Genomic DNA, 16689 nt, shown 5'->3' with positions numbered 1-16689 from the left:
ATCAGCAGTTCCTAGTTCTGTCAGAACACAGTTCAGATACAATTGTCTAGTATGTCATGGAACAGGGAAATTAGCGGAAAGAGGCAGACTGGGATTATGTGTGGATTTCATCAACTTATGATACTCAGAGCAGATTTTGGTTTTTATTAAATCAAATACCATATAAAAAGTAGTAATGTAAATATATTTTTCACCCAAATCAGAATTAATAGAACAATATGTCTCTAAAATTTCACTGTAAATTTTTTTCCCTCTCCTCAGGTGAACACGGTTATGTCACTTTTAGGAATGTTCTGTCCAACTTTATTTGATGTTATAAGTTCTCTGGAAAATTACCACCCTCGAATAGCTCTAAGATGGCAGCTGGGAAGAATCTTTGCTCTTTTCCTTGGCAATCTCTACACTTTCATTATTGCCCTAATGGATGAAATCAACCTCAAGGCAAGATATTTTCTTCCCTTCACTATATTTGACAGGTTGCTGGGCAACACTGAGGCACTCCAGTCAGTCACAGTCATATCAGTGAAAAGCATTCTTCCATTTCTGTTCTGCAATCTACATTTACCTAAGTTTGCAATGGGTATTTTGGAATAGACAAGCTTGAGGGTTGGTAACAAGCTCATGTTGTTTTTTTTCCCTCGATTTATTTCTTTACTTAGTTGGAAGAAGAAAAGATAGTAAAATATAACATGACAATATGGGAAGCCAGTCTGTACAATGGTACTGTTCCAGAGAATTCAACTGCTCCTCCAATACAGGTGGATCCTGCTGATGTCCCCAGAGGACCATGTTGGGAAACAATGGTAGGACAGGTAATGTAGCTGCTTGGAGCTCAGATTTGAAAATAGATCATACAGTCTCTTACAGAATATGATATCTAAATCCTCTTTATTTTGGCTAACAAGTGAGACAATGCGAGGAGAAGCAGATGTGGGACTTTCTCTTGAACTAAAAGTTTTTATAATATTATTTTATTTTCTTTGAATCCTGTCTAATAGGAAATACTTTCTTCTGTTAGTTGATAGAATTGAAAGCATTTATTTTTTCCCTCTCCTTTCCTCTATCCTCTTAATTTATTTTCATCTTTCTGATGCCATCTTTGCCTTTCTTGTCTACTAATTTTGAAAAAATAAAGGAGTAGCTCAAAAGGGACACGTATGTAAGACAGCTCTTACAACAGTATACTTTTGAGAAGGCATCTCTGTCTTTAGGCAAGCAAAATAATGCCAAAGAACAACAAAAGTTCAAAATTTTTATTGGATTTAAAATCCAATTTAAATTTTTTATTACTCAAATATTTTATTGGATTCAGTTGAACATTCATTCTTATTGACCCACCAGAATAAAACGTGGCCTCCAAACAATTTTCTAACACACCCTTTCCCTCCATTTGGTCCTACTTCATTGTTGTTGATTTGTCCATGACAACAAATTCAATTTTGAATCAATTTTGCTGTTTCTCCATCACTGACAATCTGTCCTCCTGAATGAATAAATCTCCAGCATGGACCATATAGGCAGAAAAATCAGGCCCTCCCTTTTCACTAATGCTAAATAAGAAGCTAAGAACATCAAAAGCTCATAACGGAAATAATTTTACCCTTAATTTCATATCAAGGAAAGTAATAGCCTTCTGCGGTGTTGGGAAAAGGCCTGTTACAGCAGGTTTTAGTGAAACATAAAAAGCCTAAAATAAAAGTAGAGGCATGAGAATTTGCATTTGGATTTTCTTCCTTCCTCTCCATATCCACTGGACATTGAAACTCCTTGAGAAAGAAGCCATTCACTTTTTTACTTTTTTTTTTTTTTCTAATCTTCTCAAAGTCAAAGAGGTCAAAAGCAGTTTCAGAACTCTAGAAAATGAGGGGCAGTAGTTCTGGCACATTACAGAATTGGTGAATGTAGAAAGGTCAAGAGTTTTGTCCATGTTGAAGCAGGATAAACACAATTACAGATTCAGTACAGTATTTAATTATTATTGTAACTATTAATTGCTTAAATGTATTCTTAAAAGAGGATATTGCTCTAACAGGAATTTGTGCGCCTGACAGTCTCTGACATGATGACAACATACATCACAATTCTAATTGGTGATTTTTTGAGAGCCGTCTTTGTTAGGTTCTTCAATTATTGCTGGTGCTGGGATTTGGAGTACGGATTTGTAAGTATCTGATTTTAAATGCTTTTGCTATCCATCACTTCACAGTTTGGTAACAAAGTTCATTTTCCTTTCAATGCTACAGAGTTAACTTTTGGTTAGATACACCAACTTCATAATACCTGAACTCATGGTGTTAGTTTTTCTTGCATTTTGCTTATGTCTTAATATTTTTCTTCTCCTTTAGACTTTGGTAACTTTAGGACTTCTTTAATTAATTTTATTTGTAAGAGAAAATTTTATTTTCTTTGTAAGAACACATATTTTCCGCACATTTACTATTTGAACATTTCACAGAATATAATCTCATTGATTGGATAGGGTCTTCAAGCACACAGTTCTTGTGGAGAAAAATATGAAAGATTCTGTTCTGCAAGTATCTCTTTCTCTCTCTCTCTCTCTCTCTCTGTGTATATATATATATATATATATATATATATATATATCTGTATTTTATTAGAATTACTTAAGCTGATGTAAAATTAGTAAGGCCCATAACATAAACTGGCATAGAACTCTTTACTAGGGAGTTGAGACTTGCAGTCTCACACTGACCTGATCCAAGTTAAATTTGACAGCTACTTATGCTTTCAGGGTCTGATGAGTTATAGTTGTGGTATTGTCAGAGCTTGTGAAACTCCCGAAGCCTCTTTTTTACTTACTGAGAAGTACAGAAAAGGGATACGTAATTTAAGACTATCAAGGGTAGTCTTATATATATGACTATCAAGGGTACCTCTGCATAAGCAGTCATAAAAACTGTAATTTTCACCTTCTATTGTCAAAATTTTATCTTCATACATGTAAAAATCTCTCACATTGCTAAGAACTGCATCTTGGGAAATCCCAGTTTTCTAGGGGAAGTGAAGGTTTTCATGTTTTCTGTTAAAAAACTCGTGTTTCTGCTACAGCAATCTCATTCTTACTGGCAGACTCCCATGAAATTTCAGCATTATTTTTACATTTTACCTTCTAACAGGACTAATGTGAGGAGGGAGACAAAGACTACCATTTAGTCAGGTTGTGGTCAAACAGGTAATAGCTGTTGCAATATGAAAATTAAATGGAGGAGTTTGAATACAGCATGAGCAGAAAAATTGGCAACAACATATCTGCTTGTAGGGGATCCTGAAACCATTTTATAATTGACATTTTTATTTGGCACTATATAGAAATGTCTGTAATGATCTAGTCCATTGTGGACCCCAGGCCCAGTAAGCTGCCTGAAACAACAGCTGGAAGTGGAAGTTGAAACTGGAAATCACTGAATTTCTGGAAATAGCTCATTTGAAAACCTTTCTTAGGAAGTAGCTATACCTATGTCTCTGTGGTTAGTGGCCATGGATATATATTCATTAATATTCAGCCTTTTGCTACAAGAAACATATTTTTGATGATCAAGATGTCCTTTGGTGAAGAATTCCAGGGATTAACTTGCATGTTATCTGGGAAGATCTTATTTTTATTTGTTTAAAAATTGGATTTCAAATTATTTGATCTTTTAATTCTAGCGCCTCTGTTACAAAAACCAGTCATACATTTTTGATTCTGTATGATTTTATTCTTTTGATATTCTAGCCTATACAGATCTCTTTAGTCAACTACTTTTCAAGTGCAATGTTAGTAATCTCTTTAATTTTTCCCCTTATGTTAGCAGATTCATAAATACATGTGACATAAATATATCGCTTCACTGTAAACATGTATATATATGTGTATATGCACAAAATTACACAGAAAAAGTGCAGGAACTTCAGATATTCCAACAGCACAGCACAGTGCAAGTCAAAATTGTGGCTTTAATTGAGGACTTCAGTGGAATGACTTTGTCTTGTTTCAGCCGTAAGGGAATTGTTATTTTTGCATCTCATGCCCCTCTTACCCTCTATCAGTTATCGATCTAATTATTAACTTGAATATATGAATTATTCATGGTCTTTTTGTCCATCATTATGGTGAATCATGCAAGACATTTGCTATGGCGTATAAATATATAAATAATATTTATAAATGTATAAATAATATATTTGAAAGAGACATTCAGGTACAAACAAAACATTTAAAGCCGCCAATTTCTTAGCAGAAAGTTTTGATCCGGTGCATATGGACACAAAATAACATGTGTTGTCTATCAATTGTTGCTTAAATTCAGTGTATTCAATGTTTACAACTGGGAATTTTAATAAATAAGAAATTAATAATTAAGGTAAAAGAAGTGATTGGTAAGTGATTAGAGATTTGGAAAACCAGAATGAAGGGGTCAATTATTAGTTCAGAAATAAAAGACTAAACAATTTTTATGGTATTTATGTGTCCACACTGGAAATAAAAATGTATGATACAGGGCTTTCTTCAGCAAAGAGAGAGATAATGAGATCCTATGAAGTTCTTAAAGTTCTGAATCTTTAAGGAAAAATTAGAATCAAACACTCAAATTAGTAATAAGATATCCATAAAAGAAAATGATTGGTAACCTCTATCAATGTAAAAGGAAAACTAAAAGTACAATAGCTTGAATATGAAAAAAAAAATAGTGCAAGAGCTCAACTGGGTATTACATCAATTAAATCACATTCATCACATGAAATTTAACTGCTGCTGCTGTACTGGAGGACAAAATATTTTTACAACCAGAGGCCACTCCGATGGAAATTTTCTGAATTGTTGCTTTAAAATTTACCCAGTACCCAGAATGATTTTTAATTTTCCATTAGCACCTGCCTCTGAACAAATGTCAGAAAGATTTTCAGTAAAATGCTGCAAATCATATTAGAGTCTACCTTGTAGCCTTGAGTTATGTAATTTATTTCATGATTCACTGATAAGATGCAACAAGACGCCTTGCAACATGATGCCAGTGTGCTGCTACTCCTCAGAGTTTTCATCTACTCTAACTCATCTTAAAACCCTTTGTGCAAACTTAATGAAAACATCTGTATTATTTCTTTCAGCCATCATATTCTGAGTTTGATATAAGTGGGAATGTGTTGGGACTGATCTTTAACCAAGGCATGATCTGGTAGGTGTGGCAAAGCATGTTGTATCTGCAGGATGGTGGGATTTATCTGTATCTGTGAAGGATTTTTCTGAAATCCTGACCCTATCCCATTTCTTTAATTTGATGGAAGTATATGCAATACACAACAAACTCTGGTACATTGCAATCAGTTGGAATAATTCAAAACTAGCTATGGAGTGAGATTATTGGACTACATATATCAGGATTTTGCACTGAGTTGATAAGACCAGCTAGTAAAAATCTGCATAGATTAAATTTACGCTTTGGTCAATGACTGCTTGCTGTAGTGTTTTGCTTTGAAATTTAGCCTTTCAGTGAACTTTACCATTCTTTTCCCATGCTCCTGTGCAAAAAGGCCTTAAAGCAAATATATTTATACTTATGTGTGCAGTCACATGAATGTGTAAACAATGCTAGTGCTGCAGCATTAGTCCTTAGATGTAGAGGAGGAAAGCTGTAGGTTTTCATTCTATTTTTGGACTTTACATGACTGGTAAAGAACACCAGCATGTAGAGTCCTCATGCAACATGCTCAGTCCTCCGCAGGAACTGTTCTCTGCAAGCACTTGACTTCTCAGTTCTTGCTGAGGCCTAATATTTCACACTTAATATGACTTGGCTGATCAGGCTTTTTGTGTGGTAAAAGCTGTCCCTTCAATAAAGCCCTTTATCTTTTCATTTAAGATACAAGAAAAGAGAAAGGGGTTATATTAATATATTAAAGCCTGAAATTTTTCTGTACTCCGAAGGTCTTTCCAACCCTAATGTAAATGTATTTCCTGTTTCCAAATAGAATGTCTGAGGCACTCAGGGACAAAGCAACTTAGCTTGATCACCTTGTCACCTGATCACAAGAGCAAGGATTAAGGAAGAAGCAGGTTCCCAATCTCTTGTATTCTGTACCATTTGGCCAGGAAAATGAATTTAGCTGCTCTTCAGTCAGCATGACATAAGAAGCAAGGTGTGATGAAAATAAAAATGTGCCAAATATTTCAGTGTCATAACCATGCAACCGTATATAATAAGGAAAAAACCATATTTAACAGAGTCAATAAACAGACTGTTGGCATGAAACACTAAATTAACCCAGCAACAGCAGCTAAAATAAATGTCAATTAAGCAAAAATAACCTTCCCAAAAAAGTGCTAGTCTATCAATAAAATAATAAATTTTGAACGAAATTATTTTGCTTATACCTAGCTGTAGGAATTGGTAATACCTAGGCTTTTTTTAAAAAAGCTATCCTTTTTTGACACAACACAAGCAAGATACTACCTGGAAAAATTAAGACTGAATAACATTTCACCAAGCCCTCATTTAATTTGCAGAGAAAGAGAACTTTGAAACAAAAAGTTCATATAGATAATTCTCTTCATACTCATTCAACAGTTTTTTAAAAAGAGCAAAGACCAGATAAAAACCCCCTTAAGCTGGTTATATGAATTTCTGGGTACATGGTGTGCAAAATACATTGACAGTGGGAAACTGTGGCATACTTGGCAAGACAGAAGTCCTATAACATAGTGGTTATTTTATTTATTTGCTTCTCTTCTAGGATGGGATCTTTTTATGCTCCATGTCTCCCAGCAATCAATGTGTTCCGCCTCCACACATCGATGTATCTGCAGTGCTGGGCAGTGATGTGCTGCAATGTCCCCCAAGAGCGAGTCTTCAAGGCTTCCAGATCCAATAACTTCTACATGGCCATGCTGCTTTTCATCCTTTTTCTCTCCACACTGCCTGCTGTGTACACTATTGTCTCCATCCCACCATCTTTTGACTGTGGTCCTTTCAGGTTCTTTACATTTTACCTCCATCTTTTGCAGTTGTTGTAATGAACTGCTTTTGCACATCACAGTGAATGAGGCAGTAATGAAAAAATGCCTCTATAAAAAGTAGCAGTAGTTATTGAATTGGGTATTAACTAAATGGTGAGATCACTCTTCAAAAGGAGAAGGATAATTCTTGCCACTTTTTCTCTGTCATGTTGTTCTTCATCAAAAAGTGAAACCTTCAATGTAACTTTTGATGGGGAGCACTTGACAGTGATGAAGGTTCATTCAGCCACAGTATAGGTAATGCTACAGTTGAATAGCCAGTAAATAAATACTGGTAGAGCATGCCTCTCCATTCAAAAACCAAAACATTTTCCTGTTGACAACTCAGGGTCTCATCCTTTTTGAAATTTGTGAATCATTTGGGGTTTAGTTTTTGTTTGGTTTCTTTTTTTTTTTTAATTTTTAGTCAATTCATTAAAGCAACATATGGAATTCAACAGAGACCTGCCAGGAGTAGGGAAGACAGGACAGAATTAGCAATAGTGCAGCAGAAAAAGCTTTATGCATGCTGAAGAGCATGAAGAGAGCAGAGGATGGGATTTCTCATCTACTATGAGTGGGTAGGGCAAATAGAGAGAAAGAACAGAAGAACTCTACCTGCAAATTTTTAAAATTAATTAAAAAGGTGTAAACATTGAGAATAAGTTAAGAAAAAGACCCATTTGTAGGAAATTCTTTACCAGACTGAAAAGCAGTGACAGGAAACTTCAATGACTGGACAATCACATGGCAATTTGGTGACAATTCCTACAACTAAGTAAAACTACTAATTAGAATTGATACACAGAGACCAATTTTGTCAGTCTTGTCCAGGCTAAAAATGACAAACTTCTGTGCCCCAAGGCACAGAAAAAGGCAAAACAAACAGAAAGGGATTTTCAGAACATCTATTGATACACTTCAGAATGAAAATAGTCCAAGCAGAAAATAACTGTATAAATAAGCTGGAACAATTACACATGAAGGTAACTAGATTGCTGCAACAACAAAAATATCCTGAAACACAGCCACTGACTTGTGTAGCATTGGTACACACCAAAGAGAGAGGAGACTTGGGTTAATTGCAAGCAGACCACTTTTTGCTTGTCAAACATAAAAACCAGGATTTGAACTTTTCCCCCCATGTCTTCATAGAGCACAAATAATACTTTTTTTGTTGGTTGATGGTATGGAGTTCACAACTCAGACATTGATTTGCTGAGGAATAATTTGGGTGGTAACCTGGCAAAATCTATTAGCATACTATAAGAATTTTTGTATCTTTTTCCCCCCTTAGAATACATAAATACTATTTTAGACAATATTCCCTTCAGAGTGTAAAGTTTTAAATAATGTTAACATACCATATATTTTCCTTTTTCCAGGTTTGATGTGATGTGATTAGCTTATATATTTATAGTTGCCATAACAATTGTATGTGATATTGTCAACTTTTCTGTTTAATAGTGGGAAGACTAGAATGTTTGAAGTCATATCAGAAACTCTGGAGCACGACTTTCCTTCCTGGTTTGGGAAGGTATTTGGTTATGCCTCTAACCCTGGACTTATCCTACCCTTTATATTGCTGATGGTGTACGTACAGAGTATTAAATCAATGCTTGCTGTATCTAAACTCTGATAAGTTATAAGTTTCTTTCACTCTGAATCATCACTGCCTAAATATCTAAGAAACGCAGTACTAATTGTGCAGTGATGAGAGACTTGAACAATTAATGAGTCTTTTCTTTGAACATACTTAATATGCATTTGCAGAAAGGTTGATATCTCTTTTTTTGTTCAATGGCTTTCTTTTTTGTTTAGTTCTACTTTTTAAAAATGTTGTTCCTGCCACAAAAATAGAAAACTATTAAAATGCAAAAGTCCCCTAGGGAATTTGTAATGCTGCGACATTGATCAGCTTGTCCAGTATGCAGAACAGCACATCATAAGTCCTTAGAAAGTTCAACAGAAGCATGAACATCATGGAGCAGAGTTATTCTCAGTAACTTTCAGTGAATCTGATCTTCAGTGACTTTAATTGATAAAGACTGTACTCTATAGTATTGGGACAGGGGCGTGAGAAAGGGTTTTGGGGACTTTGTGAAAAAAGGCTAATAGAGGTTTTTGTGAATAAGTCAGTAACTGTAAAGAAAAATGGCCCGGAATATTTGCTCTCGGAAATTGTATTGAGTCCAATTTTATCAAGGCATTTTAACCTGCTTGATTGGATTACTATCTTGGGTATTTAGCATACTGCTGAACTAAAATTGAATTCTATACAAAGATACACTTGGGATTTAGCTTTGCATTGCAGAACTGCAAGTAAATGTAGACATTGAAGAACACAATAGAAATTACAAAAGGATTTTATATGAGCAATATGAAATATTGAGATGAAATTTTGCCATGGTTCACTTAATGCCATATTCTATTTTAACCCTTACCTGTAAAGGGTAAGGACACTAAAAATAAACAGAAGAAAAAAAAGAAAGAGGAAAAAATACAAGGCAAAATCAGGCAAAGCAGAGGAAAGACATATGCTGATTAATTGTTTACTGCTTATGTCAATTAATTCATAGCAGATGTTTTCTTATTAAATCAGGATAGTGAAAAATACTAATTTGATTAATAATTCCATATGCTGAAAAATGAAAAAATTTCTGTTTTTTCTTAGATGAAGAAGGAAGTAATAACTGAAAAAAAAAAGGAATGTTATTTTGGTTGTTTTCTTGACAGTATTTCAGATTGTTTACTATATTTGTTCAGCAGCTTTCATAAATATGATTTACTCATTTTTAAGGTATGTCATGAGACTTAATTAACTTTTATAAGTTATTCTATAGAAGTAATTTCACAGTTAAGCACTACTTAATGAAACATATTTCTTAAATAGTATAAGATTGAATGTAGAATATTACTGAATAGAATAATTTCTTTCTTTCCCCCCCCCGAAATAACAGTGCCTTCTTCATAATGTAAGAAAGTACATTGTTCATTATAGTTCAAAATATTAGTACCGGTTAAGCACAATAAATGAGAAAAGGATACAGGCCTTATGTTATCACAGCTGTAATGGTTGCTAAAGGAATGTTCTGAGTATTTGTATTTAAATCATTGTCTAACAAGAAACTATTATTTTTTAAATTTAGCCTGAGCATTTACTATCTCAACGCAACATCCAAATCCTACAAGGAAGCTAACTTGGAACTTAAAAAGAAGTTACAAAGTGTAAGAATAGAGAATTACTGATTTTTTGTATTTTACTAAATATTAGAGAGACTGTTTGGGTCACTGAAAAATGCCATCTCTCTCCCTATCATTAGCAAGCAGAAGAAAATAAAAGAAGAAATAAACAAAAGGCACAAAAATCAAATGAACAAGAGGAAAATCCATTTGAGACAGAACCGCCACCAGCAAAGCCTAAAGGAGACAAGCAAGATGAATCCACTCCAAACAAAGGTAAGAACTGGTCTGAATGTCTCACGATGAGCAATTCATGTATGTGTCATCCTAGACTTCCTCACTGCCTTGACTGCTTCCTCTGCTATAAACTCCTGAAACACCTTCACAGTACTGAATCACAAGTAATCACAATTAGCCTATTTCTTTCTTTGGCTTGTTTAAGAAATACTGCAACATTATTCCATACCTTGCAACACTAAAGTAAAAAGCTGAACTATAGTAAACTGAAAGTCACAGCCCTGCTGAAAAAAGTGGTGTAAGTGCCACTGATCCTTTGTATCTATCACACACCAGTCAAAGTCTTCTTCTTCTAACCTTCTGTTGCATTTGGTCAATGCAGAACTATGCAGGAAAGTATTTGTCACTTGTGCCAGGTTCACCTGGAGAAGGTGTAGTAAGAATGCAGTAAGCAACTCTTATAGGAAAGCCTGACTGGGGCAGGTTGGTGTCAGTCTGTTGTGAGGGATTTTGCTGGCTGTTTCCTTTCCTTCATCATGCACACATGCCCTACAGCCACTAAACCGCCTCAAGCCTAGGAGGGAAACCCCGGTGAGAGATTGTCTTTGGAAGAGCCATGTGTAATTACTGCCTTCATCACCATTGACAGACAATATTTAAGTGCATCTTGAGAAATTGCCCACATACCCACATGAGAGCCTCGCAGAAAAAATGGATGGAAAATGCAGCACAGAGGTCATGAAGGTGTATTAGCCCAGGTTTGGGCAGGGGAGGCCCAGACTTTCTACTGCACTCTAGGATAGTCAGGCAACTGCTGGATTTCCCTGTCAGGGAGCTTGGGACTTGCATGATTATTTGTTAATTCTGTCCTCCAAACACATTTCAGACAGCAAGAAAGGACAGGATGGCGATGGATCAAAGAAGACAGGCCAGCCTCAAGAAGCCAGCTCCTCTCAGACGCTCCAGCATCCTGGCCCTGTCCTGAATGGCCACTATCCTCCACAGAGCCGAGGAGGAAACCTTCTTCCACCATCCATAGCTGTGACAAGGCCCCCGGGGCCCAGGAGGCCTGGAGTGCCAGGCTATCCACCTGGAAATCCATGCCTCCCAGCGATGCAGCCAGGAATGCCCAGGGGCCCTCCTATGTACAGATAATGAGCCTTAAGAGTATATAAGAACACACTGAAGGATAGAAGCGTGGTCCTAAACCCAAACACACTCTTGCAAGAGCAGAACCTTCCTATATTTGTCGTAAATCTTCATGTGCATAGAAGTAACCCATGCGCTTCAGTTTTCTGCAGCATGGGAGCTTCAAAAGAAAACATGGCATATGCCTTCTTGCATTTGAAGGCATTATGAAATTGTGTTGTCTGTATCAATAAATTGCTAAAATTACAGATTTTATTGGGGATACTTATTAGAAGAGTAAAAAACAATTTGTATTCAGCTGACTTTTCTTAAAAGCTTAAAATCTTGTCCCTCTTTTCCTTTTCCTTAGAAGAACATTTCACTGAAAGCACAGCTTTGTATAGTTTATCAGAATCAGTTAAAACCTGCACATATCTTGTCCTCTGCAGTTCAAATATGCTTAGCCAAAGATTTCAGATTGTACATGGGAAAACTAGGACCAAAACTAGGGAAATCTGCATGATTCCATCCAAAGTCTCTGTAAAAGTGTTAAAAAGGAAAAAAGAAAAGCAGTGGTTTACCTGTAACTATGAAGTAAATTTAACTCCTATTACACTACCACTTTCACCTAGTAATAGTTTTATCGCATTCTTGAAGACTAGAAATACATTTTAAAAATCAGAGTGGTAAAGGAGTATCTCCCATGCAGGAAAACATATTTGGGGAATGGAGGTAAGACAATAATTGAGTAATTTCTCCTAAATGCTCTTATAGTATAGAGACACTTAACATTGCATAAGAATATTTACTGCTTAATCTTCTCTGTGAATTTATGACTGGATACCTGTATTGGTCTCTATGTAGTCTAAGGTGGAACAGGTTATTTTTTTGACAAGTCTTGTGGAAGCTCAGGATAGATATAAGCCCAGAGGCAAGTTGATGTTACCTAATTCAATATGATAGGTTGATTTTCTTTTGGTCTGATCTTATTTCCTTTTTCAGAACCTTGGTCTGAATAACTATTTCAAGACTCACAAGCTTAATAACAACAAAATTAATCAACTTACTGTCTTCCAAAAAATAAATGGCCTACTCTATAACAGAGATTGATTTTGTGTAGTAGAAAAATCTTAACCATATCCTAGTATAAAACAAGTCTGTGACATCACAAAACAACCTCCACCTAAATAAAGTGTGGATCTTACTTAAAAAAAGGGCTTACAAAACCCCCCAGCATAGTCTATGTATCCCCATAAACCACAGTGATCCAGATACAACTTCCAGCTTCATCAGTCTTTAAATCAATTGCCAGAGCTTGGAAGGATTCACCAAAGGAAAGTTCACTTTATACTTGACTTGGCTGTTTTACTGCTTCCATGAGCAGATACTAGATGTATCTGCAACTGGGGTGCTATGAGTCTTATATCTTAAGTCAGAGAGAGTACAGATAAGTGCAGTATAAGTTGTTTCACCGTTCTCATTTAGGAACTTCAGACTCATGGAAAAAGTACAGTAATTCAACTGTTTATTAACCAGCAAATTTTCTAATAGCATTTATTTTTAAACTGTATATGTCTCTAGCCCGGAAACAAAAGCCCCAGTTCTCTTACTGAAGCTAAGCATGAGACCCAGTATGGCAATGTTTTCATGGTTTTAACAAAAACTTTTTCCTACAAGCTGGGCTTGATATATCCTGAAATATTGATTTACACAGAGATTTTAGTTCATTGTTTGCTAGCATTTCATAATAAGAAAACTCTGGGTATTCCTCAGAAAATAGATTATTTTTTTATAGAACAGGTGAAGAAACTGAGTTTAAAGATATGCTATAGCTTGGGGAGTTTTTCAGGAGATGTTGGAGTAAATTAGAGTTGTAAACCACTTTTAATGCAGTTTGGTTCCCTAAAATGTAGAGGGATGTTTACATCACATATACAGACCTTAATAGGAATTCCTTGTTCTGTCAGGAGTGAAAATTTTCTGGGGATGTTAAAGGCTTTCTCATTGTTGGCGGTTTTAGTATTTCATTCTGTGTGATTGCTTCACATTGTGAACAGAAGAGAGACACAGCAAAGAATCCACCAGCTGAAATTGTTCTGGGGAGCTTTCTGTTAGATCTGTATGCTATAGTGATTTTCAACAATCATTGTGTTCCCATAAATACATGTATATGCAGAGATGAGCATGTAATAGCCAATATGAATAACAATAGCAGAGCTGGATGTTGCTCAGTGATTGAAAATGAGATATTTATTTTTATTCTTTGGTACTTAAAAGTAAAGGTATTTCATCACTCTCTTTTGTGACGCTTTTATTTCAGTACAACATGGAAATGTTGCTAATGTTAGGATGCAAAACACTACCACTATCATATTTGGGTGTAAACATTCTCTGTGAAGTATTTGCTTGTACTTACATTATTAGAAGCTTTTAGATTAGTGTAAAAAGCTGAAAGATATTTGGCATTAATAATAATTCAAGGTAGGAATAAATATAATCTCCCTGTGTGTCTGGGGAACAGCTGAATGTACTGATATGCACTTCAAAGGCCTGACTATTTTATTCTGCTCAGCATGAAAATTTAAAGAAAGGAGATAGTATATGACACCAGAATATTTTGCTTTCTTTTGAAATTTAACATCTCAGTGGCAGTGCATAGTCATGGAAAGTTATGAATCACATCTGGTGGTGTGTTAGTAAAATAATAATGAAGAATAGTATTACACACTTTGAGGCTTGTTTTGGTCATTGACTTTTTTTTAAAAATGTTTTGTGCATTTTTACATAATAGCCTCTGCCCTTAATATCACAGGTATGTAAATTTTCAAAAATATTGGTGATTTTGTTTGGAAATTGCACAAGGAAAGAGAATTTCCAATACTTGTGGTTGATTTTCCACTTTGATCCATTCTTACATGTGTACATTGGTATCATACACAACTAATGATATGTTCAGTAAATAATGTTCATCACTTAACATTTCACTACTTTGTCTGTGTGTCCTTGTTTCCACTGTCATGGAGAGCTTTTAGTATTTCACATTCTTAATCCATTGTGAAGAACTTAATAAAAAAATAGATTAAGAACAATTTTTCTGTCTCTTTTTTTGGAAATAGATAAGAAAAAAATCCATTTTGTAATTTGCTGTCAATAATAGTTATAACCAGCTGTCTCAAAATATTGCATAAGATATAACAGTTATATTGGAAACATTTTATTTCCATAATTCTTAGAGCCAATAGTTTTAAATCAATACCAATTTTACCCATCAAAATTATCATTTTAAAGTATTGAACTTTCTGACTACAAAATGTTACATGTAGCTATCTCAAGTGATTGATCCACAAGCTAAAAGCTATTTTCATGCAATAAGCTATCCAAAAGAGAGAGAAGTGGCTAACAGAAGATTGGGACAATTAGGTTGCATCAGTGATGGGGAATGACTCTTGGATTTTTAAAAATAAATACATATTTTTTTTAAGATCTGGAAAAATGAGTGGAAGAAAGATAAGAAGTGATATATAATAATAACTATAGGAAACAAAATATTCTAAAATAATTTCATAAGTTCTCAAAGTATGTAGGCCAGTTCTTAAGCAAAACACAAATAACCTCTGGAAAGATGATATCAATCTAAACCATAACTTATGTAAAGTAACAACCTGATCCTTACAGTGTGAAGATATGTAGCAATATTTCATTGAAATTAGCATGGGAACAACTCTTGGTAGCTGAAAGTAAATGTGATATTTCAAAACTTTTTTTTTTATTATTAAATCACTTAAGACCTACTCTGCAGATAGAGTCATGGGTCCAGATATTTTGGATAAAAGATAATTTTAGAAAGTCTACAAGTCACACTCACCTTTTAAAGGAACCATACTTAATACACTAAGGATATTTTCCCCAAAAGCTGGAAAGCCTGGTAAACTGGTTATTATGATCTGATTAAAGATGCCTCTGCCTGAATTAAAGTGAAAACAAGACCATATGTTGAAATAAAGAGTATCACAGAATCACAGAATGAGGTGAGAATATGGATTTTATTTAACTCTAAATGTGAGGCGGAAACATAAAAATTTATAGAGGAGAGGTGGTGGGGATGGAGATGGGTAGCGTAGAGTTTTTTTCTGTTTGTCAGGCTCCCACTGCAAGGTTGCTCTAAATCAAGCTAGGAGCTACTAAAAAGTGAGCATCTAAGTGTGTGAGTACCCAACCATTAGTTTCACACTAATGTGGGCCATCAGATATGTATTAATCTATTACCTGTATGCATAATAAGAAATGGTTTAAAGCTTACAGTGATGTAAAAAGTGCTTTTTTTTCTCTTTGTCATCCACTTGCCTCATAAAAAAAAAAAAATAAAATTACATGTGCCTTTGGTCTTCTCTCCAGTAGAGGTCAGAACAACATAAGATAATTCCCACCATCTCTGTGAGTAATTGCCTTTAGGAAAGAATAAATCCTTCCTACTTGGTCCCATAAAAATTGACAGAATTAAGAGTGCTAATAGTTTCAGATCAACTGGGAATTTGTGGAAGTACCAGAAGTCTGCTGAAATGATGTTTCAGCTGATGCCAGTGGTACATGTTTGCTGTTCTGTGGCTATGTAAAAAAAAAAAAAAAAAAAAATTAATTCGGGGGAAACCCCCTGTCCAACATTAATGTGTTTTTTAGAGATAATACTTGCTACTGTAACTGTTTAAGAATCAGTCTTTTGATTTCCGCTTTTAAATCAACATTGCTGAATCATATAATCTGACCTATAGGTACTTTTCAGATCAAAATAGTCCATCTATTCTCTCACTACAAACATGACAAAATGTGATGCTTGTTCAAAAAGCTAGATTTAAACATTATTTATAAGTATAGAAAAAAGGCAAATTCCAAACTCATCAAAGGAAACTTTCATTTCAGAGTCTTCTATTTGGTCAAAAAACCAATGCTCTCTGCCTTACGTCTTGCTTAAAATAACTAAGCATAGATTAAGTACTGTTTTCATTTTCTTGGACAAAGGCACAGATGTGTAATAATATTCAAATAGATAAGTTTTATGGAGGATAATTTGGGAAATCTTTTTGCAGAGCAAAGATGTTCAGATAAACTGCAAACTCCTTCAACAGAGGTAGCAAACAGCTCTGCAAAGA

General features: G+C 34.9%; 1 protein-coding gene across 1 annotated transcript in view; it reads left to right on the top strand.

The window, feature by feature from the left end:
* Positions 1 to 11569, top strand: part of TMC1 (transmembrane channel like 1) — a 56355-nt gene extending 44786 nt beyond the window's left edge. Inside the window, exons 12-20 of the mRNA XM_038124934.1 lie at positions 262 to 441; positions 660 to 812; positions 2033 to 2161; positions 5110 to 5177; positions 6733 to 6972; positions 8462 to 8587; positions 10144 to 10222; positions 10318 to 10453; positions 11301 to 11569. Coding sequence (XP_037980862.1) covers positions 262 to 441; positions 660 to 812; positions 2033 to 2161; positions 5110 to 5177; positions 6733 to 6972; positions 8462 to 8587; positions 10144 to 10222; positions 10318 to 10453; positions 11301 to 11569 — 1380 coding nt within the window. The remainder of the gene's footprint in view (positions 1 to 261; positions 442 to 659; positions 813 to 2032; positions 2162 to 5109; positions 5178 to 6732; positions 6973 to 8461; positions 8588 to 10143; positions 10223 to 10317; positions 10454 to 11300) is intronic.
* The last annotated feature ends 5120 nt before the right edge of the window (positions 11570 to 16689 follow it).

Source organism: Motacilla alba, chromosome Z (assembly GCF_015832195.1).
Source record: "Motacilla alba alba isolate MOTALB_02 chromosome Z, Motacilla_alba_V1.0_pri, whole genome shotgun sequence".
NCBI classification, from domain to species: Eukaryota; Metazoa; Chordata; class Aves; order Passeriformes; family Motacillidae; genus Motacilla; species Motacilla alba.
The sequence above is the reverse complement of the archived record's forward strand: the minus strand, read 5'-3'. Positions and strand labels throughout refer to the sequence as shown.